Source organism: Rhinolophus sinicus, chromosome 15 (assembly GCF_057876585.1).
Source record: "Rhinolophus sinicus isolate RSI-liver-muscle chromosome 15, RSI-T2T, whole genome shotgun sequence".
NCBI lineage: Eukaryota > Metazoa > Chordata > Mammalia > Chiroptera > Rhinolophidae > Rhinolophus > Rhinolophus sinicus.
In genome coordinates this window covers 129,932,252-129,952,449 of record NC_142515.1, presented here as the reverse complement: position 1 = coordinate 129,952,449, position 20,198 = coordinate 129,932,252, and the positions used below count along the sequence as shown (strand labels likewise).

Here is a 20,198-nt window from a genome sequence, read left to right as displayed (position 1 = left end):
GAAGAAAGCAGCAATAATGTTGTTTCATTATGTTCAAAATGTTAAAATGACTCAATGTCAAGTTATACTGGAGGATTTTTTTGTGCTAAGGAAGAAACGTTGAGGGTCAGGTTTTACATTGAAAAAAAAATTCTTCAATATGAAGATTATCAGTTAACATAATGCATTTTCACATGTCCTTCCCCAGAAATGCTTAATAAAATTTTAGAAATATTTACGTAATTTATGTACTCAGTTGCTAATCAAACATATAGTAAACTCGAATTAGTATAAACTAATGTCAAAAAATAGCAGAACAGCTAAATTATACATGAATATAATGTAAATTATTATAATCATCTTTCTGTGGATGTTTTAAAATGAAACAGAAAACGAACCAAAACCAAGCAACAAACAAATGATATATACATGCACACACACATACACATACTCATATACCCAAACACTACAAGGTTTCTATTTTGCTAAAAAAAAAATAAGTAGGAAAAAACTAAAATGTAACATGCTAAGATAATCATCGTAATTATCTTTGAATGTTGGAAAAAATAATTTTATTTTCTTTATATTTATTTGTTCTACATATTAATTAGGATGGTTTGGACTGCAAGTAAAGTAAAATCCAACTCAAGTGGCTGAAACAATAAGGGAGATGTATTATTTCACATCAAAGGAATTCTAGGGTTGGATGATAAGAGGGTGGTAGATTCCACAGCTGAATGATTTCACCAGGATTGGGGTGAAGGGCTCATCTCCTGGGTTTGCTTTTGTTCTTAGGATTGTCCCTCTGTGCAAATAATAGTGCAATCATTGCATCTCTGACCATGTTCAAAGACCAAAAGAGGAAAGGAAAGTACAGGCATGTCTCAGAGATACTGGGAGTTCGGTTCCAAACCACAGCAATAGAACCAGTGTCACAATAAAGTGAGTCACACAAATTTTTTTTTGTTTTCCCAGTGCATATAAAAGTTATGTTTACCCTACTATACTGTAATCTATTAGGTGTGAAAAGCATTATATCTAAAAATCAATGTACATACCTTACTTAAAAAGTATTTTATTGCTAAAAAATGCTCACCATCACCTCAGCCTGTTGGAAAAATGGTGCCAGTAAGACACACTTGACGCCGGGTTACCACAGACCTTCAATTTGTAAAGAATGCAATATTTGCAGAGCCCAAGAAACAAGGTATGCCGGTATATACTTTGCTCACTTCCTTACGGAAGCGAGAAAAACCTCAGAGCCTGTGGCCAAAATGGGCTGCATGCCTGTTTTGACACTCATCATTACAAGGAGAGTAAAATTTAAAATATTGGTCTAAATGAATGAAATCCAAGACCTAGAGCTGAGACGGGGTCCTGACCTTCCCTAGAGAACACGCCCACCCAGCACTTGAACATGTCAGGTTTCCGTTCGCGTTGAAAAAGACTGAATACATGGAGGCTCATCCTACGTGCATTCGTTTCCTGTTGCCGTGTAACAGATCGCCACAAACTTTGTGGCTTAAAGCAACACAGATTTAGACCTTCCAAGTCTGGAAGTCAGTTAAAACCGGTCAGCAGGGCTGTGGTCCTTCCAAAGGCTCAAGAGACTCTGTTTCTTTGCCTGTTCTGGTTTCTAGAGAACGTCCTGCATTCCTTGGCTCAGTCCTGCCTCACCCCAACATCTGACACAGTTGTCTGCCTCTGACTGCTGACCCCTCCGATAAGTACCCTTGTGATTCACTGGGCCCACCCAGGTAATCCAGGCTCACCTCCCTGCCTCCAATCACAGGCTGTGGAGATCAGGATGTGAATGAACATCCTTAAGTGGCTACTATTCTGTCTTATCACAATTAATATGACTTAATATTGCAGTGATTTAACATCACAAAGAGATCAGTTATCTCCAAAACGATATTTTTAAACTGAATACAATACCAATCAAAAGTCCAGGCAGTTAACAAACTTGGTTTTAAATATATATGGAAGACTAAACATCCATACACAGCACGTGAAGGCTCGCTCTCAAATCCAGTCTCTAGCCCCATAGTGCTCAAACGCTGCTGTACGTTAAAACCTCCTGGAACCTTTTTAAATCCTAAGGCTCCACTCATACTCCATAAATCAGAATCTCTCAGAGTGGGTCTCAAACTTTCTTGTGCATATGGACCACATCGGGAATTCTGTCTGGGGTGGGCCTCTGGGGCTCTTTGTAGCAATGCTCCAGGTCAGCTGACATTGCTGGTCCATGGACCAGACTCCAAGTAGCAAGGAAAATGCACAATACAGTGAAGACTTTCTATTTTGTTCCAAGGGAACATTACTTCCTGACTGCAATATTTTTGTTACCATGGTAACCAGACCCCAAGTGGGTCCTGTGACCCCTGACCTAATGACCTGAAATGCTGGCAGAAGAATGTTTTCACCAAAGCGGTCTCTGCTTCTCCCACGCTGAACCCCTCAAAGGAACCAGTACTGTTTGTTCCAAAATAAAGTATCTTCTACTTACCCCTGAAGCAGGAAATTTTTATTTACCTCTTTGTATCAGGAACTTTAAAGAAGCCTAATAACTTCAATTGTCTGCAATTCTCTGCATTGCCAGCCACTCTCTAGAACTGGAGCATGTTGTAAAGATATATAAAGGACACGCAGAGCTCAGAACACAATTCTGGGTCATATGCCACCCACGTAATTTTTTTTCTGTTTGAGATTCCTGTAAGAGTTTTAGTGGGAAAGAATCAAATCCCATTCTCATAGGCAGCTTTCCCATCTGTCAGTAACATCTGTAAGTCAAGATTTTCTGACAATAGAAAAATGTGGGTGTTTTTCTTCCAGCTTTCTCCTATTTTTAAAGAGGGTTTTGTTTATTTGTTATATACCCTTTTCCAGAAAGAAAAAAGTGGGGGAGGGTACACGTGTAGAGTTGTTTTAACTACAGAAAAAAGTCTTCTTTGACCTGTTTACTACAAGACAATGTAAAATGAAGTCTGCCAAGGATAAAAAGCAAATCCAATTTAGATAACTAACCAAGGTTCACAGTTACCTAACATGAAATTCTCATCGTTAATTTTTTTTTTTTTAGGGAAACCCCAGTAAAGACATACATCTGACTGCAAACAGATTCACTTATTCCTACATATATTTTTATGTGTACTGAAGGTTGCATGTTTCCTGAGGAAAAGGGAGGAGAGAGGCCCAAACTAAACTAAGATAAATAGAGCTGAAGGCTGAGTGAGAGTTAGTGGGAAGTTTCCAAACGAAACTGGACACCCCGATATCGCCACAAAAGGTTTCTTTGGGAATTGTGGTCGCAGGAACCACTATGCACATTCAGTCCGTGCTGCCTGGCCAGGCACAGCTCCCACCTGCGCCTCACGATTCTCTGCGCTTCTGGGGGCAGGCCGTTGGGGCTGCGGGCAAACACGGAGGAGCAGCTGTCAGCACAGGTGCCGAGGGGCGCAGGAGGCGACAGGGGTGCTGCCAGCACAGGTGTCATCGTCTGTGTGGACGGTCCAGTGGTCGTTGTTTCCTCTCTGGAGAGAGGACACTACACCCCAGGCCTTCATCTTGAACTTGGCAGGTCCTCGGTCTGGGAAGGTGCTCGCCAAGCCTGCGCACGCGTCCCAGCTGTTCAAAAGACAGACTCAGCCCTCGGCGGTGGCGCTGCTCTGGCCGCTGTTGTCCACTGAGAACTCCGCAATGACGTTGTCCTGCAGCAAGAGGCCCTCGGGCTCCTTCTAGGCCATAGCCTACCTGGTCCGGCGGCGAACACCGGGAGACGCGCGCACACCTGGTCTGCGTGTCCCCGCGCACAGAGCGAGGGAGGCGCGCCTCATCACTGTTACTGAAATAACTGCAACCATCTCTCAGAGAACTGCTCTGCAAAACAACTTGAGAATTTCACAGGTACATTTAAAAGAAGCAAATTAGTCCCTGAACCTCTCGGAGTCATGCAAGCCGTCTGCGTTTCACAGCCCCCAACACCTTCTAAGGAAAGAGCAAAAATACACCCCGCTTCCTGGGCCCATCGCCCCCAGCCTAACGCAGCTCTTTCTTATAGAGTCTGCCCAGTCCTGGTGGGTCACGTGCCCCCCCCCCCCAGCCCTTTGCTGATTGGACCATATTGGACCCAAAGTCTCTGCCAGTCAGATGCCTCCTCTTTGGGCTAAGACCTAGGAAACAGAATAAGGATACAGTGCGAGATGAAGCCAAACAATGTACACAAAAGTCACAAGTAAGAGGGGGGCCACCAGGGTTATGGGAAAGGAGAAAACTTAAAGACAAATATAACAGGGATGAAACAGAAGACTTTTCTAGCTTCTTTCTTTCCTCCACCCTTACCCCTTCACTAAGGGAAATGCTTGCTGGGTATTTCCCTCTTTGAGCCATTTTATGAACCCGATTGTGTAGGTAAGTGCGGGAAGATATCAAGATGGGCTATTTGCACGAATAAGATTGAGATTGACCTGAATGAGACTGAGAGGAGAGATGGAGACTAGGAATAGAGAGAATGGTGAAGAAGGAAGAAGATGCAGAAGAAGAACCGAGAAAAGGCTGAGGAGGGTTGAGGGGACGAACCAGACAGCAGGAATGTCCACAAGATAATTGACAGGACACCGTCATGGTCAAAAGAGGTTCCCTGGGGTGAGACGGGCCATTTGGCACAAAGAAATTGGAGATGCTATTCAGTGGGGCAGTTTTATATTAATCCCAGTGTGGCAACATTATGCCTACGATCTGGGTGGCCAAATAGACTCATGAGCCTTGCAGGGTGAGAAAAGTTTTGTGGGACACTACTGCATATAACAGAAAGGTCCCAAGTAGAATGGAAGAAAGGGGTTTTCATGAGAAACCATTAGCGTTGGTCACTGGCTGTGTGTTTTGTTTGAACACTGTACCTGGCCTGGGCCATCTGGAACGCTAGGATTTATTTTGCCTTCCAAGAGTAAAGTGGAAGACAGAAGAAATGAGATACTAAAAAGAATTAATAAACCCAAAGATGAAAGCCTATGGTCCGTCATGAAAAGCAGTCAGACTTCACCAGCAGGCCAGCGTCCACTGCTGGACAGGGACAAAATCACAGTCGTGGCCGAGCCCTGGATGTTCATTCTTCCTGCTGAGCTTCACACAACTGCTCCTTTGGGTCCCACTTCGATTCCATGAGACCTGCCTGTTAAACTGTCCTTCAATTTATAAGTGACCCACCCTCCCCTTTATGGCTAAAAAAGAGCCTTGCCATAACTCCAATTATTTAAGGTAAACTGAATTTTCCTTCCTTGCAACCAAAACAGCAAAAATACAATATATACAAAAGACAAATACAATCTCATTCTCCTGCACATCACAAAAATAAATACAACCGATTCCGTAAAAGCCTCAAACACTGTTGCAGCGACAAATAAGGAGCTACCCATTAATTCATTCAAAACTACGTATTGAGAACCTCCTGTGTGCGGCTGAGACCGTTCCGTTTCTGGGCAACAATCTGTGTGCTGGAGAGACGAGAGATGACGCGTTGACCTTGGGAGCCTACATTCTAGTGGAGGAGACCAAAACCAGGCAAATAAATTGTGTCTTCAGCGTCGTAAAACTCAGACGCATTAGTTCCCCAACAGTAAAAATCTAATTTGAATAATGTGCTCCCTGGTTTAACGAGCTCCTTTTGCATCTTGCTAACACAGTGAAGATCTATATTTTAGACCTAGAGAGTCTATTTATAGGTAATAGAAAATTTTAACAGGACCTACATCTTGCCCAGAGTGTGGTCTTACTTCATTAAGTCCTCACTTAATTTGTCCTAAGCACTAGCCCAGAGCTAATTTCCAAGGCGCCACCACTCTGCTCTTTAGAAAAGTAAAACTGTTCTTTTCACTCATTACCACTGTCTCTTCCTCAGAACCCACTAAAGTAATCACTGGTTGGATCAGGTTTGTATGGATACTTTGACTAGATTTTGATGCAATAAAATTCTTCCCCATACGAATTAACCCTTTATTGTTTGCGGATATTGCAATAGAGGAATATTTTAAAAGCCAAGCATGTTGCTTCATGTGTAGACTAGCTTGACAGCTACTCCTATTTCTGAGTCAGCACATGCTTCTGAGAACATGTGTGTGCTCGGGGCCCAAGCATTACTGGGCTGCTGGGCAGAGCCACTGAGTCCATTTGCGGGAGTCCGTTTTCATGAAGGTTTCCGAGAAAAAGACCATGGCTTTTTCATTTCAGAAATCTGTCCTCTAGTTCTCAGACTGGTATCTGAGAGCCAGTGGCTAGGTGACACTGCACAAATGGGGCAGAAGCAGGTGACAGAGCCTAATGCATGGCAGAAAGATGAACTGTCCCCTTTCCCGTATAGCCACTGTGGTTAAAAGAAGCCCAACACTGAGCGGACTTCTTGGGCTCAAATCCTGTCACCATCCCTTCCCATTTGTATGAGCTTGGGCAATTTAATACTTAATGAAATAGATGGTTAAAAAAAGGGGGGGCTGCAAATTTATCCCATCAAGTCCCCTCCTTTATCAATGTAACTTTGTCACCTCTCTTGTCCATTGGAGGGGTCTATTTACCCCATCTGAGGCCCAGTGATCATAGAAGCTTTATCATAGAAGTGACATTTATGCAACTTCCGATCTTGGGTCTTAGGAAGGGAAACCAGTTAGGACAGAGATCACCTGTCCCTGCTCAGATCATCTAATACAATGAGCTTCTATCAGGCCACGAGATGAATGTAGTCTCATGAGTGACCCCAGGTGAGACCAGCAAAAGAACTGCCCAGTTGAGCCAAGCCAGAATTGTTGACCCACTGAAATGTGAGCAAATAAAACCGTGGTCTCCGATCCACGAAGTTCTGAGTAGCAGCAGAATAGGTAACTGATACACAGACACCATCTCTTTGGGCCTCCCTTTTCTCCTCTGTAAAATCGGGGTAATGATATGTTCGTCACATAGAAACGCTCACATTTTTTGCAGGAAACGAGTAAACTCGTCATATCGCCTCTAGTTGGAACCGGCAAAAATTTTGCAAAGTAAATAAATAGAGACCTCTTTTAAACTAAAACACTGAAAGTTTCATAGAAAAATATCAAATAGATCGTAAGATATGAATATTTTACGGAAAGTCTAATTTTGGCGAGAAAATGTCAAAAAAGCCCCGTGTTACGACGCAATTTGGCAGGAAAATGCCCGCTTACAAAGTTTAAGAGTTTGATATTCATTTCATCATTGTTATTCCTCCTTTTCTTTGGTGCAGAGCACCCAGAATTGCCCAGATCCCAGCAAATCAATGCCAGCAACATGGGAGGCTCAAAGGACGGCAGTCATGGAAATGACGTCACTGTCTCACAGTGGCCCCGAGCCCACCGGCCAAACTGAGCCAGTCCATGAGCTGGACAGCAAGAAGACCCCAAAATACTTGGTAGCATGTGATCAAGGGAGGCTCTGCTGGGGTAGGAAGGGGAGCTCGGCACAAAGAGGCTGAGGGGCCGTGAGGTCCCACATTACTAGAAGGGGCACAGGTCAGTGGGATGCTGTGTATTAATGCTGATGACATGGTGCCTCCAGTCTGGGGTGGCCTAGAAAGACACGGGAGCCTTGCAAGGAGTTACAGAACCTCTATGAGCCCCACCAAATGTTTTACCACTTCATTCTCCTCCAGGGAGGTGTTATGCTTCTGAGGCAAATGAAAGCAAGCACTCTTCTATTTCCGAGCACAAACGAATAGTTTGAATTTTCTTCATTTGATTATAGAAGGAAATAGTTTCTTTTATATTATACAAGATTTCATCAACCAAAAATAACCTATAACTGGATATGACTATTTACAATTGTTTTACACAAATATGTATCATAAGTATCTGAGACATAACTAATATTGTAATTAGTCTTTTTTTAAAACTCTGAAATCCTTATTGTCTATAAATCTATTCTACCCACAAATGTATCTATCTTTTTAAATAGTGATACTTCACAGTGGTGAACAAGTTTCCTTTCATTGAGTACCCACTAAGTGTCAGGTCCTTTGCACGGGTCAGTCATTCTACCAGCAGCCCTATAAGGTAGACATAGATTTTCCCAAACTTACAGATGAAGAAACTACAGCAAAGAGAAATTAAAATAATTGTCCCAATGTCAAACACTGTGTTTACCAACCTGTACCAACTGCAGGTATTAAATGCATCTCAATTTCACAAGGAAAAGGTTTTTTTGTTTTTTTAATAATGTTTTTTCATACATGTATTGAAAGAATCTTTCAAGTTTTACAGGTGGAAGGGTTTTTAGGGAAATATGTACATAGTATGCTCCATATTGAACTCCAAGGAGAGACCCTAAGAACTGGATATGTAATAATATTTTTGTTAAAATACAGCATGATGTAAAACTGCATCTTTGTTGCATTTTCTGCTGTCCACCCACCACAGTGGGACAGCAGCATAACTACTGTGCAACTTCTCTGCTTGGCCTCCAAATAGGGGCAGACCTAGTAGTACAAGGAAACGTAACTTACAATGTGGTTAATAAGCGTTAGAGCAGAATCAGAACCAAGGCTGTCTGACTCTCAAGTACACTTTTGTTTTCACGGCACCAAACTCTCTTGTTTCTCCCAGCATATGAAGACATGTTATCTTTTAAGGAGATTTCTATTAGCCCTTAATAATCTGCAATCTTTCTGGTACAATGGGTGAAGTATTTCTCAGAATCCCAGCCACAAAAAGAACAAATATCGTTTTGCATTGATAGATTGAAAACAATACACACTTGAGCACTTCCAAGTCATTATTAGAAAGCCTTAGTTTTGAGACAGGAAAGGAAACAAGAAGTTCAGCTCTGCTGAATCGTTTTTTAGAGACACAGACTGAGCGGGAACTGCCGAGATGAAGCTCTCAGACTGCGTTCACCGCCCTCACTAGCTCCTTCGCAAAGGAGGCGTCAAACGTCCAGCACCAAGGACAGCAGCCCGCAGGCCGGTCCCTGGAGGACGGCGTGGGCCTGGCGGGAGCCTGGGAGCCAGGAGATGGCCACACCCAGCCCAGACCAGGAGAGGTGGACAGGAGAGGCTATTCAAAACTCTGGTCCAGCGTGATGCTGAGTAACCTCGTCTAGGGCTTGGGCCCCGTGGGAGGACACCAAAGGATTCAAAGACAGCGTGTGTTCAAGAGCATCGAATCCCCAGGGTTGAACTCGGTCCAGCAGACCCAAGTGGGCAACTCGACCGAACATGTCTGTCTGCCCTGCGTGCCTTCCTGCAGCAGCCCTTCCTGCCCAGTGCAGCGCATGACCGAGCAGCAGCGCGGGCGCTAACGGGGCCACAGGTGTTCCTACTGCAGTTGCTAGGCTGGCCTGTGACACTTCCAGATTCAGTCGGTGCGGAAACAATGAAATTCCTTACACAGACAGCAAAGCAAGATCGGCACGGTGTCAGCTCCCCGTGTCCCTGGCCCCAGAGGAAGACACCGAACCTGAAGGGACAGGTGACCACGGCGTGGGCCACAGCTCCCTCTGAGAGGAGGCACCCACCTTAAACTGCAGCAGGGCAAGGTTTACACAAAAGCCTGTGGTTGGACCTTAAGTGGCAGCCCAGTGGGAAGTCCTGGGCTCGGCTGAAGCCAAACTAGGGTGATGGAGGAGAAGCAGCCGGTCTCCCAGGAGACCCGGGAAGAAACTGCCTGATGCCGGCTACTCACCTCGCTTTCCCCTCCTGCTCAGGCAGGAGCTCCAGGCATTCTGCCAAGGCGGCCAGACAGTGGTGAGGCCTTGCCTACGTGACCTACGGGGAGACAAGCATGGTAGAGCCGTCCCCCTGAATTTCCCCCAAGTCATTCAGGAGGGGGTGACCCAGACCTCCCAACCTCCACCTTCCCACCAGCCTAGGGCACATGACTGAGGCCTGAGCAGAAGATTTCAGAACTAAGGCCACAGTGATTGGTTCTATGGGTAAGAGAACAATATTTTCTGTAGCTACCAGGAAGGATCCTCTCTTTTTTCCGTCAGCCCCCGGTAATGTCTAATCTACTTTCTGTCCCTATGAATTTGCCTGTTCTAGATAGCCCATGGTGGAATCACAAAATTTGTCTTTTTGTGTCTGGCTTATTTCACTTAGCATAATGCTTAATATCTTCATTCTTTGTTATGAGTGAGTGACATAATGTTATGTGTCTATATCACATTTTGCTTATCCATTCATCTGGGGATAGTCACTTGAGTTGAGGTGGGGAGTTTTAAAGAAAATGTGAGCCTATAACTCCGGGGAAAATCTCACACCACCTGACAAGACAGCCCAGGAATGAAACCACAGGCTAGAAAGAAGAGAGCTGAGCACAGAGAGGGAGGGCGGCAAAGCCTCAGACTCGTCGTTGGAGAACCTAGATCCAGCCGTGCCTGAAGCTAGCCCTAACCATGAGACTTGCAGTTCCACAAGGCAGAATAGTCCCCGCTTTCCCTGAGTTAGTTTACGTTGGCCTTCTCCACTTGCAAACAAGAATCCTAATAAACCGACCACAGGTTAAAAAACTGAGCTGGGTTGTGGAGAAAGCAAATTTAAAAGGGCATCCTTTTTGTGCCTAGGCACAGGCACACAGCGACATTTTTCAAACATTCTCATTGCTAAATGCCTACCTGCCCTTATTTTAACTGTAAAATGCTCTTGTCCTACATAGAAAGCATCTATATAAATGTTTTTGCGGCTATTGCCACTTCCCACCTCTGGAGAAAATTGACCTATGGCATCTTTTCTTCTCAAAGTGCGTGCATAACTGACTCTAGGGAACTCACCCAGGGTCTAGCCCAGCATACAGCTTTCTGTTTTACTTCCAAACTACTGTTGCTGTTGGGCCTCCCCTTGATTTCTTTTCTTTATTTTCTTTTCTTTTTTTTTTTTTTAATACACTTCTCTGTTTTAATGAGAGTCTTCTTTGCCAATAACTTTCAACATTCCTGGTAAAAGATTTTTAAGCTCCCAATACTGTTGATTTTTTATTTATTAACTTCACTATATTTAAAATTTCCCAGAAACCCTAAACTTTCTGACGTGTCATAGAAAATCATTATAAGTATAAGTGAAAATTTCTAACCACTAATCAAATAATAAAACAGAAGTTCCAGTCTACTCCCTCTGCTCTTCAAAGAATTCAGATCTGTTCACCAACTTCCTTTAATAACCCATTTCACAATACACCAGCTTGAAATCTCTATAAAGTCACTTAAATCTTTCATGCAGTGTACCATGACTGCTTTTTCTTTTCCTCCCTCTCCCCTTCCGGTTCCTCCTCCCAGTAAAATCCTTTTTTTTTTTTTTTTTTTTTTCATATGAAAACGTATGCAAACTCTATCTGTTAAAAAGAGAGAAGGGACCTGTTGTGATGAAGCCTGGACCTTGGCTGCCTGTCTCCCACCCTCACCAGGCACTCGACTCTGGGTAAAACCTTGTTGTGAGGTGTGCTGATTTAGAACTAGGCTTCTGTTCCCCAGGCGAGAGAATAGTTCCTCTTGTTTTTCTTTGTATTTCTTCTATCCCCACCTTTTCATCACTTTTGACTTCTTTCCAAATCCATCTTGAAAGACTCCAAAAAGATAAAGGGCTTTAGTAAAAGTGTAATTGGCCGCGTACAATGAAAGAATTGTTTCAGCCGTCCATGTTGGACTCCATTTATGCAACCTACTTCTGCGTCTTCCAAGAATTCTGACTTCAATGCCTGTTTTATAAAACATAATAACTACATTTCACTGGTATATGTGGCAGACCCTCTGCTATTTGAGCACTTTGCATCCTTTATTTCTTTTAACCCTCATTACAGCCCAAGCCTCAGGGCTGTCAGCATTCACACTACATCAGTGGTTCTCAACCTTGGCTGCAAATTCTTTTCTTCTGAAAATCTGATAGCTGGGTATCACACTCAGACCAATTAAATCAGAATCTGTAGGGGTAGGAACCAGGTATGGTTTTGAAAACTCTCCATGTGATTCCTGTGTGCTGCCAAGATTGAGCATCATGGCCCTAAGAGGAATTTTCATATCAGCTACCGAGAAAATTAATTTTACATTTTCTTACCCAAGCGAGTGGTCTTTGGCTGAGTGCAGTACATGTGTGGATGTGTCCGTCTCCCAATGACACTGCCAACACTTAGGGCATTTTGGGAACTCCTTTCTTGGTATTGCTTTAGTCAATTTGCCAGCCACCATTAGAAAATTATTTTCACCACCCTCAGTGGGATTGCAAGGGACATGGGGTGACCATCATGTCCCTTGGCTGTGGCCACACCCACAGCTGGATGGAGGTGGGCACAGAGTCCTGGGGTTCCTACCAGGCTGTCATCTACCCCTCCCCCACACTCCCCATCCCACCTTGTTGATGCTGAGAGCCAGAAGGAGGCTGGAGTTTGAACTGACTTTCTACCGCCTTCTGGGAGGTCTTCAGAATGCATCCTCCCATGCCTGAAGTTCACATTACCTCAGTCACCATGAGTCCCATTCCCCAGATCCTCCCTCACCCCTGGACCTAATCCAGGCTCTGCATATCCCACACTCTTATTCAAGCCCCCACTCCCCACACTTCCACTGTGTCCCCACTGTGCACTCTGGAACCCCTGCATCCCCCATCTTTTATTTGAATGCTTCCTTCGCCTTCTTGCTCTGACTGACACCTGTCTATTCCACAAGGACACAGATGTCTCCACATCTGTGATACCCCACACACATAGCAGATACCTCAGAAATGCCGAATGCAGGGGCGACTTGTAGGACTACTAACAATGGTGTTGACCCTGGGCAGAGGGGAGAGTGTCAGATGCCAATAAGATATCCACATGCAAATAAATGCCTGATCTTCGGATCAGGGAGAGACTGTGGCTTACAATAATGATTAGACAGTGATTTCAGAATCATCAGCAAAGAGATGAGAGTCCTGACGGCAGCCTTTGTGCAGAAGTGAACGAGGAAAGAGGAGAGATCACATACTAGGCTTCAGTGGACACACTCTTAAAAGTAACCAGAAGTGTGAGAACCATCCAAGGCAAGACATAAAGAAAGAGATGGAGACATAAAGAAAACAAAGAAAGAAGATATTTATGGAATCTTCTAGAACGGAGCAAAATGTCTGTTCAGAAACCAAATCTATGGTTACTGAGTTGACCTGGAAGAAACAAAGCATGTTCAGTGAGTGAATTTTGAGGAACTTTATATATTGTGAAGAAACAGATAAAAGGAGGAAGAACATGCTGCAGAAAATGAGAGGGAAATTCCATTGACCAAGAGCACGAGGGGCACGTTCATTGCTGGAGTCTGACCAAATAGGTCAGAGATGATCAGAAGGGCACAGAGCTTCAGGGCAGGACTCGTAACTGCTATGGGAACACAACCCCATCCTCACATGAGTGACAAAAGTCATAAGCAAATGCTATTCCTTATTCTTGGGGCAAAGAGCCCCTCTTCTGCTAACTCCATGTTGGAACAAGTTCTGGGGAGTAGTGTGGAAGTGAGCCACCCGGTGGACCACAAGTAGATGAGATTAGGACAGCAACGCAGGTGTGTCAAAGCGATTGCATGGCAGCTTGCCTCAGGGCTGGCAACTTAGCTGCTGAGGACCCTGTATCTCCTTCTGATGAGTGCAATTCATGGAAAAAGCTAAATGTTTATGGATACACCTGGTCTCCCCTGGTGCCATCACGGTACAAAAGGAAGGCCAATTTCTTTGCTGAGCAGTATGCTGGAAACCAACGGTCTCAGGTTTGTTTTTAAAGTCCTAAATTGCAGCTGCCGATTTCCACAGTGTAAACTCCCACGTGACCTATTTCAGACCAGCAGCACGATGTCCCTGAACAAGGAACTATGTAGAGATGTGCACAGAGGGTGCGAGCTGGCTCCAGAATCAGACAGAACTAGTCCGGACTAGTCAGCAGTGTGGGGCTGGCACAGATGGGTTTTAGAAGCCTCTCAGGACAGTCTGTGCAGCCAGGTCTGAGGACCATTACTGAGAGGCATGCGTGTCAGACTTTGGTGTGAATCACCGGCTAGGGGGAGCATGTCAAGACGCAGGCTCTCACTCATGACGCTGTTGCTCCCTAACAAGGCAGGTGAACGGCCCCCAAAAAGGAGAAAAAAACAAGTCAGCTGGTCATTCCCAGCCCTGCCATCATCCAAAAGGTCAGAAGCATTTGAGAGAGACACTTTGTTGGGAAGTCACCAACGAGGTCCATGAATTATTTGTGGCCAAACTCAGAGAGGTTTGCTTTCACCCAACTACATGTTACTTTTTAAATTTGAATTAAATGCCAACCTCATGAAAATATGTATTCCTAGCTTCCCTGGAAAAGATAATAAGAGCGATAACAGCAGCAAAAGAAGAAGTGGCAGTACTGGGCACACACCCGTGCCTGCAGCAGTCTTGCCCCTGGTGCTTCCCAGGGGTCTCCCACCTGCTCTGTTTATGCTCCCTGCCTCCCTGAAGGAATTTGAGGGGAATTCATATTTTAGGTTTTATATAACTTTCAATGTACTTTTCCTTCCCCCATTGCACTAACCTACCTTTCTGTCTCATTTCCCACCATCCCCCACATATAGACTGTATATTCTTGAAATACTTTATATGGTGTTCTTGAAATACTTCACCTTCTTTCTCTCCTCCAAACTTTGGGTTGACGCCTGGTCCTAGAACACACCCCATCATCCTTTCTCTGCTGGCAACGGTCTGAATTATTCTTCACGATCCAGCTCGAACACCCCACCCTGGTGAAACCTTTCACCTCATTCACACTCCCACAGCGAGTGCTTCCTCTCCCATCAAGTCCTACTGTTGCTCATTTTGGGGGTATTTCCTACTCTCTGAGGTCCAAAAAGGCATAGATGAGCTTTATTTATTTTTGGATTCCCAAGGTAGAATGCTTTTCCACAAAGGAGACCCACAGTAGTTTCATGAAATAATGGAACTGCAAATTTATTTTCAACTCACACTACATCGCCTTGAACTTTCTTTTTGTTAATTTATCAATGCAGTTTTGCAATTATTTTCAGATCCTATAAAGTACAGTCTAATTCTCTCTCCTCTCTCCCAAACTTCAATTTTGGTGTTGCCTACTCAACTTATAAGAATATTTATTCTATAAATCTGGTTCCAGATAAACACAGGCCAGTTCTAATTAAACACTCCTTAACAGAATTAATAGCTTACATTTTCATGCAGTGATCCATTTTTTTCAAAGCACTTTTACTAACACACTTATTCTCACACTAACCCTGCAAAACACATAAGCAACACATTAACCTTTTTCAGCATTTGGAAGTTAAAGTGAAATGTCTGTCCTTCATGAACTGGGAAGCAAGGAAACAAAGTTTGAGAGAAACCTTTGCAGTGGTCACCTAAGTCCTTGGGCAGGGTGACCCACCATGCAGTCTCACCCACGCATTATTCTCCAGCACAGCCAGGGGTTAAAGATATGTGTCATTCTGCTTCCAAGCTTCTAGAATCCCTAATATTTTATTGAAAACCTGAGGTCCAGACATGTGGAATTAACATGTATTAGAGCCAAAGCAGGAATCTGGGTCTTTTGATTCCCAGCATGAGATCCCACTTTGCTTAATGATGTTTTCCTTTAAATATGGAGCATCCAGCAATATAAGTATGCTTCCTAAATCTGTCCTCACAAACATTTAGAAATAACTCCTGTGCCTCTTCCTCAAAAAATAAGTTACATAGGATGATCAAAAGTTGTCCCATTAATTTTATGGACTCGGTTGCACTGGGTAACTTGAAAATGCCCAAGTATAATGATTTTGTCCACGTGCATAAGAAAGTCTATAATCCATAAATCAGTTTACACCTCTCAGCATCACATGTCACTTTCAAGTCAATGCTATGTACTCTAATGTTTTGTGCATTTGGGGAAATATTCACATTATAGAGGAGCTGTGAATCAAAGGTTTTAGCATCCTGACCCAAAACCTGACTAACACTAAACTCAGTGCAAATTAATGGGGAAAAAGTAATGACAAGGAGATAAACTGAAGATCTCAGATCGGTACTGGTGGGATGAAAGAAGCACTTTCCACAAGATTAAAAGGAATTAGCAAGGAGGTGGAAATGGCAGGGCTTGGAGGCGTAATGACCCCTTTCTCTCAGATTTTCTCTGTATTTCTCACCACTTTCTAAGAATTTTGATGTGGCCACAAGAATACACCCACCCCTGAAAGTGCGGGTACACCCATGTGTCCTCCCCAAGGTACACAGCAGGCAGTGGTGAGAACACATCGCACTCAGCTGATGGCTGACGGGACAAACTCTCGTGTGTGTGTGTGTGTGTGTGTGTGTGTGTGTGTGTGTGTGTGTGTGTGTGTGTAAGGACTGGATCATTTGGGGAAGAGCAGTGTCTTTTCTCTCCCAACCGCCACACCCTGCTCCCAACTCAGTGACTGCAGGTGTCTTCCCTGCCGTTCCTGCTCCCTTCTACGGAAGGAGAAATTTCTCCTCTTTACCAGTCAGGAGGGTACGTCTTTTCTGCATTCCTTCTTCCTACGTGAGTCTGTTAATCCAATTTTTAAAAAGAAGGACGGGTCCAAGATATTTTTCTTCTGCAAATGTATTCTACTTGTTTTTCAAAAGTTTTAAGTCCATACATGAGCTTGGTCTACAAATCACTGCCTGGAAGCCACACAGGCACGTGGGGAGTGGCCCGGGCCCTTGAGGCAGGGACGGGATGTTGGGGCTTTTATTGTTTGAAATACTTGTCTCACTTTTATATGAAAATAGAAAAAGCCCTGGTAATTATGGAAAAGGGAGCTGAAATGACTGAATTGCGGCGCGACTCCCTCCCTCTGGGCCCCGGACCTTTCCTAGGCGGTTCCCCAACCCGCGTCTCTCAGAGACAAGAAAAAAACCGCTGGACCGAAGCGGCCAAGAACTTAGCTCCCAGGGAGCGCAGGTGAGGAAGTTCTCAGGGCGCGGACCCCTGGGCTGGAGAAAGAATGTCAGGAGTCAGAGGAGCGGGGTGCGTGCGCGTGGGGGGGGGGTCCCCTGGAAGGCCGGGACGAGGGGAAGCGGGCGGACTCACCCCCCAGCCAGTTGTCCGAGACGTTTTGGAGCATCGTGACCGGGATGCAGAAGAAGGCGATGAGCAGGTCGCTGAGCGCCAGCGAGCAGATGAAGATGTTGGTGACAGTGCGCATGGCCTTGCTGCGGGTCACCACGTAGACCACCAGCGCGTTGCCGAACAGCGCCAGCGCGAAGATGAGCCCGCCGGTGAGCACGAAGGCCAGCTTCGCGCGTCCGGGCAGCTCGGGCGTGTAGACGAGCGGCCGCAGCCCGTACAGGGCGATGAAGTGCTCCCGCGTCAGGTTGTGGTCCCGCAGCAGCCGGGAGAACTGCTCCGGCGTGATGTTCAGCGACTGCATGTTGCTCCGCGCGCTGCGGGACAACCTGGGCTCCGACTGGGGGCGCAGGCTGCGCGCGGCAGGTGCGGGGAAGGGAGGCGGGTCGGAGCAGACAAACCCGCAACCGAGAGGCGGGAAGCCAGAGCGCGGAGGCTGTCCCCCTGACCCAAACGTCCGCGACTCCAAGAAAGTGCTGCGCCCGCCCTTCCGCAGCAGTGCCGGGCGCCGCCGACGGTCCCGGCCTGTGGCTCCCAGGCTCTGCCCCACGCGCGAGGGTGGGGCTGCACTCGGCGCGCAGACGCCGCCTCCCACCCTCCGGACCGAGCCACCGGCTCGCGCTCCGCCAGCCAGCCTTGCCCCAGGTCGTGCGGCTGTAAAAGCCAGCGCTGGGCTTTTCCACCATCTCTCGGTTTCTCCTCTTAGGAAATAATGTGAGGCACTTTCTTTTCTGTAATTTTAAAAATAATTGTAGCACATAGGAAATTGCAAAGATAGTATAGAGAGGTCCCGCGATTCCTCTCCTGGTTTCTCCCCCATTCCACCTTAACTGCGGTACAAGACAAAACCAGGACCTTGACCTGGTACAGGGAGTGAGTGTGTTGGGGGGGGTTGGGGGGGGGTCTGTGTCATTTGATCCCAAGCGCTGATTCCCATCACCACCACCAAAATCAAGGCAGAAAACTGGCACCACCATCTCCGGCCTGCGACCCCTTAATAGTCATTCCCAGAACCCTCCCCACAGCCTCTAAGCCCTGCCCATCGCTAATGCATCTTCCATCTTCCTACTGTTGACAGGCAGTTATGTAAGTGGAATCATACAGTAAATAACCATTGGGTGTTGGCTTTTTTTCACTCAGCATGACACCCTTCAGAACTTAGGTACAGCAGTAGCTTTTTTTTTTTTTTTTTTTTTTTTTTTGCTGAGGATGTGCCACAGTTTGTTCAACCATTCACAGATATGACACGTTGGTTATTTCCAGTTTGGGGCTATGACAAATAAAGCTGCTAAGAAGAATCATGTCCAGGTTTTTGTGTGGACATATATTTTCATTTCTCTGGAAAACGCCAAGATGTTTGGTCATTGAGTCTATGGTTGATGTATTTAGGTTAAGAAATGGTCAAACTACTTTCCAGCGTGGTTGTGCCATTTTACATTTCCCCCAGCAATGTATGAGACTCAGTTTCTCCGGGTCCTTGCCAGCATTTGGTAATGTCACTTTTTATTCTGTTTTGGTTTTTAGCTTTTCTAGTGCATAGTGAGTGATATCTCACTGTCTTAACTCGCATTTCCCTAACAGCTAATGATGTTGAACCCCTTCTCATGTGCTTAACGGCCATTCCAGATCTTTCCTTGTATTTTGCCCATTTTCTAATTGAATTGTTTGGTTTATTTGCTGTTGAGTTTTAAGGGGTCTTTTATATGCCAGATACCAGTTCTTTAAGTGGTTTGCAAATATTTTCTTCTGTTACCTTGTTATTTGTCCTCTTAAAGTGTCTCTCACAGATCAAAGTTTCTAATTTCAAGGAAGTACTGTTTATCAGTTTTTCCTTTTTATTGATTATACTTTTTTAAAACTAAATTTTATTGGGGAATATTGGGGAACAGTGTGTTTCTCCAGGGCCCATCTGCTCCAAGTCGTTCCTTCAATCTAGTCGTGGAGGATGCAGCTCAGCTCTAAGTCTAGTCCCGTTTTCAATCTTTGGTTGCAGGGGGCGCAGCCCACCACCCCATGGGGGAATTGAACAGGCAACCTTGTTGAGAGCTCGCCCTCTAATCAACTGAGAACATCCGGCCTCCCTGATTATACTTTTGATGTCCAGTCTAACTCATCACCAAATCCTATGTTCCCCAGATTTTCTCCTATGTTTTTTCTAAAAGTTTTACGGTTTTATGTTTAACATTTTTATCTCTCTATTCTGTTCCATTGATCTGTGTGTGTTTGTCCTCCAATACCAAACAGCACTGTAGCCATAAGTCTTGAAATGAGGTAGAGATTTCTCCCACTTTATTCTCCTTTTTCAAAATTATTTTAGATATTCTAAGGCCTGTGCTTATTTGGATAAACCTTACAACAAACGTGTCTGTGTCTACAGAAAGCCTTGCTGGGATTTTGATAGGAATGGACATTTTTACTATGTTGATTCTTCAAATCTGTGAATATTATATTTACCATATGTTGAGATCTTTGATTTCTTTCATCAGCATTTTATAGTTTTCAGCACACAAGTCCCTTATGTTTTGTTAGATCGCATTACATAAGTATTACCTTTTTTGCAGTATGTGTACATGGTATTGTATCTAATTTTCAGGCCCACATGTTCACTGCTAGTATGTAGAAATGTGATTTCTTTTGTATGTTGATCTTGAAACCTACAATGTTGCAGAATTCACTTATTAGTTTTGGGAGGAGTTTGGCATTTTGTTGTTTTTGTTGTAGATTTCTTGGGATTTTCTACATAGACAATCACGTCATCTGAGAAGCGGGCAGGTGTATGCCGCAGCCCTGCCTGGAAGAGGCACCTCCTGATGGCAGAGCAGCGTGGCCTGCACGCGGGCACGGAGCACAGCCCACCCTCTGGGCAGGGCATTCTCATCCAGGGATCAGCAAACCACAGCCTGGCCACAGAAGGTCCACTACTTGTTTTTGTACAGCCCAGGGGCAAAGAATGGTTTCCACATTTTCAAATGGTTGAAAAATAATCCTAAGGAGAATATGTTGTGTGACATATGGAAATTGTGTGAAATTCAAATTTCAGTGTCTATGAAAATAAGTTGGATTGGAACAGCATCATCCTCATTTGTTTACATGGTGCTATGGCTGCTTTGACGCTGCAATAGCAGAGTTGCATGTTTGCAACAGAGACTG

The 20,198-nt window shown here is 44.8% G+C and overlaps 1 protein-coding gene and 1 pseudogene across 1 annotated transcript in view; both read right to left on the bottom strand.

Annotated features, from left to right (window-relative positions):
• QRFPR (pyroglutamylated RFamide peptide receptor) overlaps nt 1–17,737 on the bottom strand; it is a 36,694-nt gene extending 18,957 nt beyond the window's left edge. The window contains exon 1 of the mRNA XM_019741427.3: nt 17,013–17,737. Within this exon, the coding sequence (XP_019596986.2) occupies nt 17,013–17,352 (340 nt within the window). The 5' untranslated portion in view covers nt 17,353–17,737. The remainder of the gene's footprint in view (nt 1–17,012) is intronic.
• Nucleotides 3,134–3,725, bottom strand: LOC109452480 (retinol-binding protein 4 pseudogene; annotated as a pseudogene).
• Nucleotides 17,738–20,198: the final 2,461 nt, after the last annotated feature.